The sequence below is a fragment of the Erpetoichthys calabaricus genome, chromosome 2, assembly GCF_900747795.2.
Source record: "Erpetoichthys calabaricus chromosome 2, fErpCal1.3, whole genome shotgun sequence".
NCBI lineage: Eukaryota > Metazoa > Chordata > Cladistia > Polypteriformes > Polypteridae > Erpetoichthys > Erpetoichthys calabaricus.
This window is the reverse complement of record NC_041395.2, coordinates 85,073,403-85,088,823: the sequence shown is the minus strand read 5'-3', so window position 1 is coordinate 85,088,823 and position 15,421 is coordinate 85,073,403. Positions and strand designations below refer to the sequence as shown.

Genomic DNA, 15,421 nt, shown 5'->3' with positions numbered 1-15,421 from the left:
TTCATGATGAATAAGTGTTCTCCCTAGCGTCTTTTAGCCGGGTGCTCCGCCCAGCTAATTTAGTTGAGCGCCCGGCTGTCATCTCGCATGACATTGTGAGATGACAGCCGCAGATCTAATGATCTGCAGAGATGGCAAGGGACGAGCGGGTGGGTGGGCAAATATTTTAGAAGTAGGATCGCAAGTTGCGAGGGGAGAGGCACGGGACAGGATGTTGCCGATCACTTGGTGCTAAAGCTAATAGTGGAGATGAGGCAGAGCGGAGTTCACAAGCAAAGAGGATGTGGAGGTGGGTGGGTGATAGGTGAACTGATAAAGGAAAAAAAGACTTGTGGAACCAGCCTGTCAGATATCAGAAAAAGGGCGTCAGGAAGTGATGTTTCTGTTCTCGGTGTCAGTGCAGTCTGTGTAGTGCTGCTAAGCTTATGTCGAGAATAAAGTTGACATTTCCACTTTATTCTCGCCGTTTATCTCGAGATTAAAGTCGACATGTTGACTTTATTCTCGTAGTTTGTCATTAAACTAGAACATCGTAAACTAAACTTTATCTTAAAATGAATATTTAATTTACTAGATTTTCTCAAACCCCGTCATAAATTATGTAGCACATAAAATGCTTTGTGTTATCGTGTGGTGATTGGTTATGTGGAGAAAGAAAAAGGAAGGATAGGAATTGGGATTTTGGTACATCAGATAGAGACAGCACGCATGCAATAAAGAAAGCCCGCTCAGAAGAACATCCATTGAATTCTGTGTTCGTGTCTCTGACCACCAGATCACGAACCCAACATTTACCCAGTTTTTTGGAGCCTCGTAACACCTGCCATAAAGTTCTCTACACTGAACGTACACCTGGGGACCCTTTACTGCAAGGGAGCAGCACTACCGCCACACTACCGTGCATGTTTAATACATGCTTTAATGCATTTCATCATGAAAATGATATCAAGTATGTATCTTAGTATTGTAAATGTTCAGAGAGCAGGAATATCATGAAGTGAATGGATTCTGTGCGGCGATCCCTCCCGGTGCCTCCTCAGTGCAAGAGGAAGTCAGTTTAAGAAGCGCGTAGTGATTAACAACTCGGTCGGGGAACACTTGACACAAAGCATTTAATGCACTACACTACCTTATGACGGGGTTTGAGAAAATGTAATAAACATTGATTTTAAGATGAAGCTTAGTTTACAACATTCTACTTTAATGACAAACTATGAGAATAAAGTGGAAATGTCGAGAATAAAATCAACATGTCGACTTTATTCTTGACATATAGTTTTTTTTACTTCAATGTGCCCGTATTTTTTTTTCTTCACCGTGGCCCTAATACGATTCCGTAGTTTTGTTAAAGTCACCCATCTGCCATTCCTTTTTTGTTCATATCTTGCCCTGCCATAGTGCAAGTGTGCATTGAATATCCAACAGGCTCTCACTTTCCCATTCAAAAGTCTTATTCATAGGTACTTTTAATTTTTTCCAAACGTTTTACCAACATGAGCAAAAAAAGTGTTCAGAAAAAAACACTGCTCAGTTATTTCAGAAAAGAGACGCCACAAGCTAATGAATGTGCAGCGTCAACTCCTCATGTGGCAATTTCAGACAAAGACATTGCAGAAGCTGGTCCATCAGGGGAAATCTCTTCAGCTCACACTCTTCCAATTGATAAATCTAAGCACCGCTTATCCAGCATAAACAAACAATGGTTTAAAGATTTTGATTGGGTAATGGTCAAAGAAAATGGTATGCGGTGCTCATTATGCATGACATATTCAAACAAACATCCCCCAAGGAGGGAGTTACCTTGGGTAAACGTGCCATGCACAAGAATTCGAAAAGAAAGCTTGCTGGACCATGAAAAAAGTAAAACGCACATTGAGTCGGTCAAATTGAAAGATCTGTATCTGTGTTAAGTAACTTACAGAGAAGAGAGATGCCTTTGTGGGAGCTTTAAGATCCATGTATTAGTTGACAAAAAAATGAGTTGCCAGATACAATGTTGTTTGAAAAGCTGTTGGAACACTGTAAAGAAATGGGTTGTTCCTTTTCTTGGAAGAAAAGAAGAATAAATATTTAACTGAAGACACCTTCTGCATATGCAAGTTGGCTTTGAAGAATATTTTAAAATTTTTTCCATTGTTTTCACTTTTCTTCCCGACAGCAACAATACTTGTGCCTCTTGGTTTATGTCATAACAATTGTTATTTAAAATTTTTGTTAGGGTTACAGGATCCTGAATTGGATACTTCTTAAATTTAATAAAAAAATATTCTGGCACAAGTGTCAAACCTTAAAAAAGGAAGTCATATTGAGCATTGGAAAATAATTAACTAATAAAAATAATGCACATTTAATTTTCCCCGCCCCACCCGGCTACTTTTTCATGCCACCCAGCTGGAAAAAATTTCTGGGGAGAAAACTGTGATGTTTAATTCAAAAGAGCACTGCTTTCTGTTCAATGGTGTTTTGCAATGATCATCAACAGAAGCCAAGGTCAACCACTAGGAAAAGCAGGAATTGATCTACTCATGGTCAATTATATGTAGCATATTCAAAAGTAAAATGTTCAAGTGAAATAATAATAATGCAAAAAAACACAAATATTATATACTTCAAAAATACTTAATTACATAGTAATCCTGAAACATCCGATTAACTGTCAGCATTATGACTGCGGCATATTGCCTTAGGAGATTTCTGGGAGGTAATGCAGCTAGTTGAAAATAAAAATGTCCTTTTTTTTTCTCTTCTTAATTTTTCCCCTGCATCTCCATCTAAACCTTTCATGCTTATATCTCAAAACTTGCCTCTTTAATTCAAGCTACTTTTATGCTGCTGAAATCATAAAAAAAAATCATATTTCTTGGTGCAAGCACATATTTGTAGTGACCAATGATTTTTTTATTATATTTAAGGGACACAGCTCTCCTTATATAAAATAAGAAAGAGGAGCTAAGAAGACTGACCTTTCCAGTCATGTGCTCCCAGGACAAAGAGCAAACACAATGGGCACGAGTGGCAATTTGCCTTCCTTCTTTTAAAAGAAAACAGCAAAGCCGAGAGGCTGCTTCCAGTATTGTAGAAGCAATGGTTAAGCAATGTAAAAGGAAAAATAGCAGTATGCCTAGTGGTAACACGTTGTTCTGACAGTAAAGTCTATCTCAATGTCAGATACAATGTTAAGAAAATATGGTAGTCCATGGGATGTTTCAAAAAGCCAAGAAAATAGATTTGGGTGTGCAGTGTCATAAATTTACATTACATTTATTTATTGGGCAGACACTTTTATCCAAGGCGACTTACAACATTTTATGATACAATTGGTTACATTTCTTTTGGTTTTCCAGTTGGAGCACAGGCAGATAAAGTGACTTGCTCATCGTCACACAGGATTTGAAGGCCAAAAAGCCTTAACCACTACACCATGCTGCCTGTATTACTTTAGCTGGCACCCATGCCTATCTGATTCAGTCTTTTCTGGTAACCATTTTTCTGGAATTACATGTTAAATGTAGCAACCTTTTGATTTCTTCTTCGTCTTCTTCTTCTTCATCATCATCTTCTGCAGCTATTCCCATTTTTATATTGAGCTGCTCTTTGCTTATTGACTAGTCTTCTCCAGTAGAGGTTTCAGCATGATCTGCTATAGGGTGTAGAAAGTGTGTGAATTAACTTTTTTTAATTTTATTTTACAAACTCTTTTTTTGAGATACTGACGGAGTGCACCAATTGAGTTAAGCCAACCTTGCATATTAAATGGTCCTTACTTGACTTGAATGTTCTTTTCGATAAGTGAGATGAATAGAATTGACAAGCTTTGTTGGGATGAATGGTCTTCTCTTGTCAAAATTGTTCTAATCTTCTAATTTCTAATGACCATCAATTTATTTTTTCCAAAACATGTCCTGTACAAAAAATGTAAATAGTAATGATAAGCTGGCTTGTTTAATTACCTTTGCAGTATTTTCTGACATAAAAGATTTCTATAAAATACTGTATTTTAATATGTTTTGACACTTTTAACCATAAATTGTATTTTTTTTTCCCCTAATAGACAGTTCAGATTTTGATCGGAATACTAAGCATTTCCTGTGGCATCATTAAACTTCAAACTATAGACACTCTGATTTCATTAACAAAAACCCCATTATGGGCAGGTGTATTGGTAAGTTATACCTTTTGTTTTTCTTTCACTGAAGTGCCAGTTGTGTCATAAAGCTATGATATTTTTGTTGCATTGAGAACCTCCATTTTTAAAATTGGATTGTAATAACTCACTGCTTGCCATACTTATTAATAAAACTTAGAGATAATGTATGTACATGTATAAGAGTTGTTTGGGAAATAAGTTGTGAATGGCATTATGTGGATATTGGATAACTTGTTCCTTATTCAATTAAATTCATTAAAATTAATTTAAAATATAGTAAAACTTATTTAATTTCCACATATTATAGAAGAATCTGTTCACTATCACTGCCTTTTGATCAATTCTAAAATGAGAAATATTAACATACAGTCATTAAACAAATATTCCTCTTGCATTTTTTTAATGTTCAAAAAAGTTAAAAGTTTAAATATGTCTGCAGTCTTGACTCTTTATAGATGTGTTAATAAAGTCAAGGTAAACTGAAAATAGTTTATTTAAATAAGAATATCCACCACCCCCCATAGCACACACCTTTTGACCCTCAAATTGATCAGAAGTTCATTTAGTTTGATTGTTTTCTGTAAAAATGCATGGAGACCAGCTGTACATTTATTTTAGATATCTGCCATGGTTTTAGAATGATCAAATATCTGTGGGCATTCCCACAATTGACAATGCTTTTCCAAATTGACAATTTATTTGCCACAAGGATTGCTTCTGCTTTTGGTAAAATTGTAAGGATGCACACGATAAAATGTGAAATTCTAATTTTTTTCATGAGAAGAGCAGATTTTTGTGTGATTGAAGACAAAGCCATCCACTACATATTTGTTAGAGCAAGTCATCAACCAAAATTGATCAGCTGGACAAGAAGCCAATAACTTGGCAAAGAGGAGTACAAAGTTCCACTGTAGTTGAGACAGTATAAGTCACTCAGAAGACAATAGTAACACTTAACACATTCATCATGTATGATAAGTGACTAGACAGAAACTAGACCTCAAGAACGGTCAGTTAGTAAAACAACTAGAAATGTCAAGGAGACTCCTGGTGAACACTGTCTTATGGCAAAATATTCATCAAGCAAAAGCCTTCACATTAAATTAGGTGATTCACAAGCACAACAGAGTCCCTAGAAATGGATCTTACAAAATTAAAATCAAAATAAAGGTACAGTATTTGATGGCATTAACATTAATGTAACATGTAAAAAATCTGTGTAGTCTTAAACGTAGTTAATATAGTATAATTATAGGGATGTTCAAAACTACACCTGATGGGAAAGGCATGAAAGTCGTAATAAATCCTATACTGACCTCTACTAGACGTAGTACCTGTACAGAATCTGTGTGGCAAACCATTCGAGAGGTTACAGTATACAGAATCTGAAAAGTACACTTATGAGCAGTCATGTGAAAATTTCACTGCAATATTCATCACCAGATTATACGAGGCAGCCACAGCAGTCCGTAGGTTCTAGACTTATTTTAGGAGTTCAAGTTTTGAGCTATGAAGAAAGATGAAAGAAATGTTATGTTTTTGTAGTAGTACAAGTAGTAGTATTATCATGGTTGCACAGCACAGTGAAATTCTTCCTTTCTTTTCCAAGCAGCATTAAACACCTCACCTCTCTCCTGAATCATATTAAATGAGACTGGTCTAAATTATGTTCTTTGTGAGCAATCTGAGATTAATAGGTAACTTGTTCATTTTTTTTTCTTTAAATATGCAAGTTATAATTAACAAGATCTCTGCCACATTACTGTTATGGACGGAATGACTGTTAGTCTTGAACACTTTTATGTACAGTATAAAGCACGTACATGGTGTTACTAAAGCATAGCTGATCACTTTTATGTCATTGAAACAATTGACAAGATAGAGATAACATTTATTCTGTGCCTGAGTGTCAATTCTTGCGGATTCCCTGATTCAAGTTGCAAAATATACAGGGCTGCTAAGTAGATTCACATTTGAGCATGTCGGCAATGCTGTGTATACTACCAAAGATTCAGAATTTTTGCTTCACAGAATGAAGGGTAGATTCCTTTACTGGTCCATCCATAGCCAAGGTATATTTTGGAGGTGGCAAATGTTCCCTGAAAAATACATACTTTTACCTTGCAGAATATGCAACAGAGGGAAAAAAAAACATTCAAATTTTAGAGACAAATAGGACATAGTTTGGGTTTTAATGCCAATTTAACTTGGAATAAACTTCTCACAAGGGGAGAAGAAAGCATATTAACATCATCAAACAAGATCCTCTAGTACAACAGGAAAATGGACACGTTTATTAAGACTCAGGGTATGGCTTTTCCTCTGTGTCCAGGTGTCTTGGTTTGGAGAAGAGTTACAAAGACAGGATGCCTCACAGACTTCCCTCAAGACTGCAATAAGATGTTAAACCATATTTACAAATAGACCGCAGCAGTAGGATATGGTATATGGTCCCTTTTCTATCATCTTAATATTATTTACCACATTTGCCCAAATAATGATACAGTACCATATACTGTACACCAATATTCTTTTTTTTTTTTTTAACCTGTGACCACTAAGAGGTGACACTGCAGCCTCAAACCTCAGACACAATCAGTGCAAACAAGTACCTTTTCATAGGCTTAATACTCCATAGTCTCTTATTATTTCTTTCTTTTCCTTTTCTTCTCCTATTTTCTTCCATACCTCACAGGTGAGCATTATCATCCTCCTCCTAACTCTCCAAGTGAATGGAGATGACCCCTTTTATGCCACACCCAGGAGTACTTCCGCTGTCAAGAGATAACAATTAGGAAGCACTCCTGGGTCAGGCGGAAGCCTCGAAAAGTAGGGATAGGGCTGCCTCTCTGGACGGCAACTCTCGGCATGCCCTGCAAGTGCATGAATGGCATACTAGCCTAGAAATGCTACTACTAAGTGTGTTTGGGGAGTGTGCACTTTTGGGATGCTGTCTCCCCGTGTCTATCCACTGTCCCAGCCTCCCTGCCAGGTAAGCTGATGGATCTCATGTCGACCGGGACACATGTCTGTCCCTGCCATCCATCACAAACCAGAAATTTTGACAAATTTAGGCATTCATCTCTCATCTTGCTCTCTCTCTCTCTCTCTCTCTCTCTCTCTCTCTCTCTCTCTCTCTCTCTCTCTCTCTCTCTCTCTCTCTCTCTCTCTCTCTCTCTCTCTCTCTCTCTCTCTCTCTCTCTCTCTCTCTCTCTCTCTCTCTCTCTCTCTCTCTCTCTCTCTCTCTCTCTCTCTCTCTCTCTCTCTCTCTCTCTCTCTCTCTCTCTCTCTCTGGATGTTGGAATTCTAAAAAGGGTTGTGCTCCGCAGTTTATATCACATCTAATATTTCAACTACATGCTAAAACACTTTCATACAGCATAGGTGTGTAAGAGTTCAAGGCTGCATTTCACTGTGACTTCCTTCTGACGATGACAGAGTTTAAGCTTGTCTTCAAGGAAAATGTGAAACATTCTCCAAGTCCTGCTCAAAAGAATCCATCTTGAACCACCAGTTGGCAAAATTATCTTCCTTGGATTCCAATTCTTCTAGATACTGATAGTGTTTTTTTTTTTTGTTTTTTTTTATATATATATATATATATATATATATATATATATATATATATATATATATATATAAACATATAAACATTGAAGGAAATTTGTTTTGATGTATGTAGTCAATAAGTGTAGCTGAAAGATACCCATGGAGAAAAATTCTTTTCAGCAAAAAGTTGTTTGGGACAAGATGTTTCAGGAATTTCTTCATGATGTGTACTTACTTCCATTGGCAGGCTTCTTTTTCTTGTTTTCTTTACATTTCTTTACTGCTTTAGGAATCTTTCAGCCCAGACCTAGCCATTACAGGTAAAGCATACAGTATATTTTCTTCTTTGTAACAGGAGTATTTTTAACATTCTCTTTAACTTGGAAGCTGATTTTCCAATTAGCTGTGAACCACCCAGTGTCACTGAGGTTGCACAGGTGCTGAACCAGCTAAGTGTAGGGAATGCTGCAGGGATCTGTGGTATCCGGGGTGAACTTCTTCAGGCTGGTGGTAAGGCTGTCCTCCTGGCATTTCAAGCAATCTTTTCTTCCATTGGGGAGACAGACGTCATCCCAACTGACTGGAAAACGGGACTTGTCATCCCTGTCTGGAAAGGGAAGGGTGATTGACTGGATTGTGGCAACTACAGGGGGATAACACTGGTCTTGGTGTCAGCTAAGGTCCTTGCTAGGGTCGTCCTCAATAGGATGTGTGATCACTTGCTCACCTACCTGATACCGGAACAGTCTTGTTTTATGCCTAAGAAGTCTACCATCAACTGCATCCTGGCACTCATGGAGTGCAAACTCAAATATTGACAGAGTTTCTTTGCAGCCTTTGTTGATTTTCGTAAAGCATTTGACCCAGTTGATCGAGGGGACATCCTGAGACTTCGCAGGATCCCCTCAAGTTTGCTGGATATCATGGTCGGCCTGTACACTGGTACTGTGAGTTCTGTGCAGAGTGGAGGCAGAACCTCTGTGTTTTTACCATTTGATTCTGGGGTTCGTCAGGGATTCATTCTTGCTCCTACTTTGTTCAATGCTTGCATGGACTGGGTGTTGGACAGGGTCGTGGGGTCCAGTAGCTGTGGGGCATCTGTTGGCGAAGAAAGATTCACTGATCTTGACTTTGCCGACGATGCTGTGATCTTCGCGGGGTCAATGGAAGCTCTGATCGGGGATCTTGAGAGACTGAGGGAGGAGTGTAAGTGTCTGGGCTTGTGAGTGTCCTGGATAAAAACCAAAATCCAGGCCTTTAATGACCTCTTGGGCACAGCCATCAATAGTGTGTCTGTCTGCAGAGAGAGTGTTAACATTTTCGAGAAGTTTACTTACCTCTGCAGTGACATTCAAGTCTCTGGTGTCTTTATTACTTTGTGTCAAATGAGAGGTTGCTCATGGAGTCCCAAATGAGGCACATTATCTGCACTGTGAGGGAGCGTCAGTTGTGGCTCTAAGGCCATGTTGCATGATTCCCCGATGCTGATCCGGCTTGCAGGATCCTCATTGTTGAGGACCCCAGTGGCTGGATCAGGCCAAGGGGACACCCGTGTAACACCTGGCTGTGGCAGATGGAAGGTCATTTCTGGAGGGTGGGACTGAACCACATGCCTACCTGGGTCCAATCAGGATCCCAAGCTGTTTCATTGTGTTGTGGGTGTAGCAACTCACTGTACCAGTGCATGATCCTCAACCTGACCTGACTTTACCTTCAACTTGTTTCCATGGATTTTCTAGAAACATCTAACTATATTTACTAGAAGGCAAATTTTCTGAGTACCAAAATGATTATGTTTACAAACAATAACATTGTATTGTGCCAGCTGCTACAACACATGCAGATTTACTTCTTTCATAGTAACATGTCAGACTGTGCTTGTAATAGTAACTCTGATCACAGCCATCAAACTTTAAATAAGCATTCACAAAAATGACTATACTCCCAGATCTTTGTAGCACCTAAAACAATTAAAAAAAAATGTGATACAGTAATCCCTCCTCCATCGCGGGGGTTGCGTTCCAGAGCCACCCGCGAAATAAGAAAATCCGCGAAGTAGAAACCATATGTTTATATGGTTATTTTTATATTGTCATGCTTGGGTCACAGATTTGCGCAGAAACACAGGAGGTTGTAGAGAGACAGGAATGTTATTCAAACACTGCAAACAAACATTTGTCTCTTTTTCAAAAGTTTAAACTGTGCTCCATGACAAGACAGAGATGACAGTTCTGTCTCACAATTAAAAGAATGCAAGCATATCTTCCTCTTCAAAGGAGCAAACAAATCAATATGTCTGTTTGGCTTTTAAGTTTGCGAAGCACCACGGCACAAAGCTGTTGAAGGCGGCAGCTCACACCCCCGCCGTCAGGAGCAGAGAGAGAGACAGATAGAGAGAGACAGATAAAAAAATCAATACGTGCCCTTCGTGCTTTTAAGTATGCGAAGCACCGTTCAGCATGTCGTTTCAGGAAGCAGCTGCACAAAAGATAGCAACGTGAAGATAATCTTTCAGCATTTTTAGACCCGTATCGTCTAGGTGTGCGAACAGCCCCCCTGCTCACACCCCCCTACGTCAGCGCAAGAGAGAGAGAGAAAGTAAGTTGGGTAGCTTCTCAGCCATCTGCCAATAGCGTCCCTTGTATGAAATCAACTGGGCAAACCAACTGAGGAAGCATGTACCAGAAATTAAAAGACCCATTGTCCACAGAAACCTGCGAAGCAGCGAAAAATCCGCGATATATATTTAAATATGCTTACATATAAAATCCGCGATGGAGTGAAGCTGCGAAAGGCGAAGCGCGATATAGCGAGGGATTACTGTATACTCAAAAAATTTTGACATGAGCATCATTTGGCTTTGCCCTCTAGGAACTAAGCTACCCAAACTATTCTGTAATATTTCACAAATTATTTACTGTTCCAATGTCAATCTTTTTGATCATAAAATAGGTCATTACGGTAGCAACTGATGAGAAGAATTCATAATTCATTGCAGAATTACGGTGTTTGAGGGTTCCTCTAGAGTGCTTCTTTCTCTTGCACGATTTGGTTCAAATCTAATCAGCACATCATTATCTCATAACAGGCTTAAGTTTTGACCTTGGTATTTTTCCATCCAGCCATTTTAGCTCTAGACTGTCCACAAGACACACACCCATCATCAAAATATCAGTGTTTTCGATATCAGAGGACCCTAAAATATTGAGATGCATCGAAAACTATAGATCAAAATTTTTTGACGAATCTAAAGCTTTTGCTCCTCCCCCGTAGATGATAGGTTATGGTGGGGGAGGGTGCAAAGCAAAAATAGCTAATCACTAAACATGCACTTTTACATCATTCATTTTTTTTGAAGCCACGTAATCCATTTCTGGGTTGGGGAGGCTGAAGCCTGTCCTGGCAACTCAGGTGTAACAGTGATAGCCAGTCCATCATGGGGTCAATTTACATTCATGCTTATAATCACACATGACCAATCTGAAGTTGCCAGTAAACCTAACACATAGGGCTTTAGAGAAGAAAATCCACACACACATGAGGAGAACATGGAAACTACACACAGACAATAATTGGATGGAAGATTCAAATCCTCAGTCTGTCATGGAAATGGTGTGTTAGTCTTTTGACACATTTGGACAACTTACATTTTAAAGTTAACATCGCATATGTGACTTTGGAATGAAAGCAAGAGTAACCAGAGAAAAAAAAACATGCAAATATGGGGAGAAAGTTCAAATCTTAAATTCAACAACTGGGAAAGATTTTCACTTCAGTCTGTGGGAACAGCACTAACCACTGCACCACTCAACAAACTAGCAAGATGTGTTCCATAAAGCCTGTATGAGAAAACAGACTTTAAAAGAATGCTTTAGTACATTTTAACCATACAGGGTGAAAAAAGGTTTCGTCCGCTTTACAGCATCGCCATCATTGGCTCAGTTTGTGCATCTTGTCCTAACTCAATATAAGCTCTCTAGCACACTTCACTGCCCACATGGATATTTTGTTTTTTGTCTGTGCACTGATAAGAGTCCATCTGCTACAGTTTAACACACTACAGAAATGACATGGTAAGACATACCGTATATCACATTCTAGTCATCAAGGGTTCTCACACTCTGTCCTAGGGACCAACTTTGGCTTCAGGTTTTTGTTCCAACCAGCTTCTGTTTATAATTGGACTCCTGGGCTAATTAAGTTAACTGTTATTTCGCAGATTCTGTGATTTGGGAGGTTTGCTTCCCGGGTCCTCCCAACGTGGAGTTTGCATGTTCTCCCAGTGTCTGTGTGGGTTTCATCCCACAGCCCAAAGACATGTAGGTTAGGTGCATTGGTGATCCAAAATTGTCCCTAGTGTGTGCTTGGTGTGTGGGTGTGAGTCTGTGTGCCCTGTGGTGGGCTGGCGCCCTGCCCGGTGTTTGTTTCCTGCCTTGCACCCTGTGTAGGCAGGGATTGGCTTCAGCAGACACCCGTGACCCTGTAGTTAGGATATAGCAGGTTGGATGATGGATGGATGTGATTTGGGAACAATATAGAAATTAGAAAACTAAGTTTGGTTAAAAAAAAAAAAAAATGTACTGTGGCACCCGGCTGGGGTTCCTACCCAGACGGGATGCCCAGGAGGACCGGAGGAGGGCTCATGCCTCCTCCAGAACATGAGGGGGCGTCCGCCCTGGTTGCTTTGGGGGCCACAGGTACAGAGCATGGAAGCTCAACCCTGTAGGGGCCTGTGGTCACCGCCAGGGGGCGCCCTGATGCCTTGGGAGCCCTGGACCTCAGTACTTCTGCCACACCCAGAAGTACTGGGGGGAAGAGGATTGTGGACACCCGGAGGACTTCCGGATGTACCGTCAGAGCTTCCGCCACACAGGTGTGTGGCTACGGAGCCCCTCAGGATGCACCTGGAGTCCTTCCGGGATGAATAAAAGGGGCCGCCTCCCTCCAGTCAGGGGCAAGAGTCGGGAGAAAGAAGGACGAAGCTTGGTGGAGAGGAGTGGAGGCGGACTAGAGACAGTATGAGGCATTGTGTTGTGGCCAAGGACTCAAGGGGTGATTGGTGCTGCGGCACTGGGTTGTGCACTTGAACTGTAAATATTATGGATAATAAACGTGTGTTGGGTGAAACTATGACATCTACCTGTCTGTGTCCGGGCTGTTCCCCACAGTACTAAGCAGTTATATGGGAATAATGTATGAGGTAAAGGCAATTACGATTTGTTTGTCGTTTTCCACTTTAAGCCCATCTGGGAGTACACCAAACACAGCTGGTAATGGGTTAAGAGTGATTGTGACGCCAAGGCTATCTGATAGGCATTCAAATATTTTTGTCCAAAACGATATTAATTTGGTGCATGTCCAGAACATGTGGCCCAGTGAGGCTGGACCTCAAGTGCAACATTCACAGAGTGAACCTTGCCCTGGAAATATTTTGGATAGTTTTAATCGAGATAATTGAACTCAACAGAAGATTTTAAGTTGAATTATTGAGTTCTTTGCGTGTTTGGAGCTAGAGTGTATTCTGTGAATGAATGCCTTCCACTCTTTTTCCCTGTTGTGCCCTGGGATCTTTGAAAGGAAGGGACTTTAAAATGTTTTCATAAATTTTGGAGATGCTATCTGAGTCTTCAAGACTGTTTGTTAGCATTCAATGTTAGCAATTTTGATACCTTCACTTACTGAGCCATTAGTTACATAGGAAGGGCAGAAATACTTAAAAAATCTGGCCACTCATTTATTTAGGTTACTTTCAGGTATTTTAAACTGATTGTATGCAAGACTGATTAAATGTTTCAAACAATTGAAATAATCATCTGAAGTGAAATTCAAAGCCTAAATTGGATAATTGTTTATAACATGTAACCTTTTCTTTTGTGCAGTATATTGTTTCTGGATCTCTGTGCATTGCTACTGACAGAAATCCCAAAATGCCCTTGGTAAGTGCATTTTGACTTTTCATTTGGCTGTTTAATCTTGAAAAAGCTAATTTAGTCATTTTTATCTTAAAATTACATAAAATGATTCTCCCGAGTCTTTATGGATGCATTGAATTTTTTATGTCACTATGCTACAACAAAGTATCATATTTTGTAATACTGATTTATCAAACAGTGTGATAAAGTCCAAGGTGACCCTTATTTTTTCCTTTTATACTCTTTATTATGTAGTCTTTTTTTTAGAATGCCACAAATGCATATACACCACTTAATTCAGCACCTCTCCTTTCCATTTTATATCTATAACCCAGGCAATTAGAGTAAAAGAGCAGGCAGGAGTTCAAAGTTACAGCTTTATTTATGTATTATACATAAAATGCTCAAAAATAGCAATAAGCAGAGTTTAAAAGTGTTGGCAAAATAATAATATGACCTGGGTAATAATCAGTTAACCTTGCTTAAACTCCTAGGTTGCTCTCTGTTTGATTAGTTTATTGGTCTGGCCTTGTTTGGCGTAGCCCTTTATTCAGTGTCGCTTTTGAATGGAGTTGGTGATGACTTGGCTTGCTCCATGGATGGGGAACGGTACAGAGAGACTGTGTATGCCTTTGCAAGCCTGCTGTTATTGTGAAAACCGCTCCGGCACCCCAGCTTTGATCAGCAGCTTTGCAGCATGTGGGTGTAGCAGTCATCAATGATACTTACACAATCCAGCATTTACTCTAGTTATGAACAAACAAGAAAAAAAGAAATGATTCAACTAAGTCATGAAACTGACCCTCTCTGGTCAATTCTAATCAATGAAACTCTGTGTGCAGCAAAATCTGGTTTATCCATCTTCCTTGTACTTTAGAATTAGATAGTTCAGACAATTGTTTAAGCATTAGACATTAATAAAAAATATTATTAACCTATAAGCTAGATATTATTCTCTGAGCCATTAGATCATACAATGCCGATCATACAGCAAGTGTGTTAATTGCTTTGGTCACTATTGTTTATTTAGGCAGGCTAATAATAATAATAATAATAAAATGTCTTTCATGTCTCTGAAATAAATATTCTGTTTTTTTGTTTTTAATTTATCTCCCAAAATAAACTGAGTGCTTTGTGAAATTAATGGATGTAACTGGCATTATGATAACTGACAATAGTAGATAATATTATTTTTAAAATATGCTTTTCAGTAGTTTTTAATACTTTTTCACATTGTTTAAACCTTATCAACTTGTATAACATATAATTGTGGTCAGAAAATTTTAAAACATTGTTCAATAACAAATAACACCTTTTTTTATTCCAGTCTATCAAAATGCTGTTATGTTTTATATAAATAGTAATATATCTGTTGCCCATTGTGACAAATTATCAGGGCTAATATGGTAATATGGTAGCCCAGAGCTTAGCCAGTCTCACAGGTCCATTGTACTAAGTTTGAATCTTGTGCCTGATCATTGTTCTTGTGGAATTTGCATGTTCTTCACCGTGTCTAAATAGGTTTACCCTGATATTGTTTTCCCTTTTTCCCCTCACCCACATCATTAGGTTAATTAGCAGCTCCAAGGTGACTTTTTATGAGTATAACAGTGTTTAAGAACCCTATGATGAACTGTCACCCTGTCCAGAGCCAGTTCCTGCCCTGTGGCTGATGCTATATGAGTAAACTTCTGCCCTTCTTCAATTCTGAATTTGGTTAAATAGGATTAACACAGTTACTATATGTGTTAATTTCTCATGGTGTTATGCTATCACACAAGATTTAGCATCTGGTTGCATTTCTAGGTGACTA

At 39.0% G+C, this 15,421-nt stretch overlaps 2 protein-coding genes across 2 annotated transcripts in view; one reads left to right on the top strand and one right to left on the bottom strand.

Moving 5' to 3' along the window:
* Nucleotides 1-15,421, bottom strand: part of sv2a (synaptic vesicle glycoprotein 2A) — an 885,655-nt gene that overhangs the window by 269,376 nt on the left and 600,858 nt on the right. The gene's annotated exons all lie outside the window — the stretch shown is intronic.
* LOC114646041 (membrane-spanning 4-domains subfamily A member 4A-like) overlaps nt 1-15,421 on the top strand; it is a 56,819-nt gene that overhangs the window by 33,645 nt on the left and 7,753 nt on the right. Inside the window, exons 3-4 of the mRNA XM_051923313.1 lie at nt 4,052-4,162; nt 13,576-13,632. Coding sequence (XP_051779273.1) covers nt 4,052-4,162; nt 13,576-13,632 — 168 coding nt within the window. The remainder of the gene's footprint in view (nt 1-4,051; nt 4,163-13,575; nt 13,633-15,421) is intronic.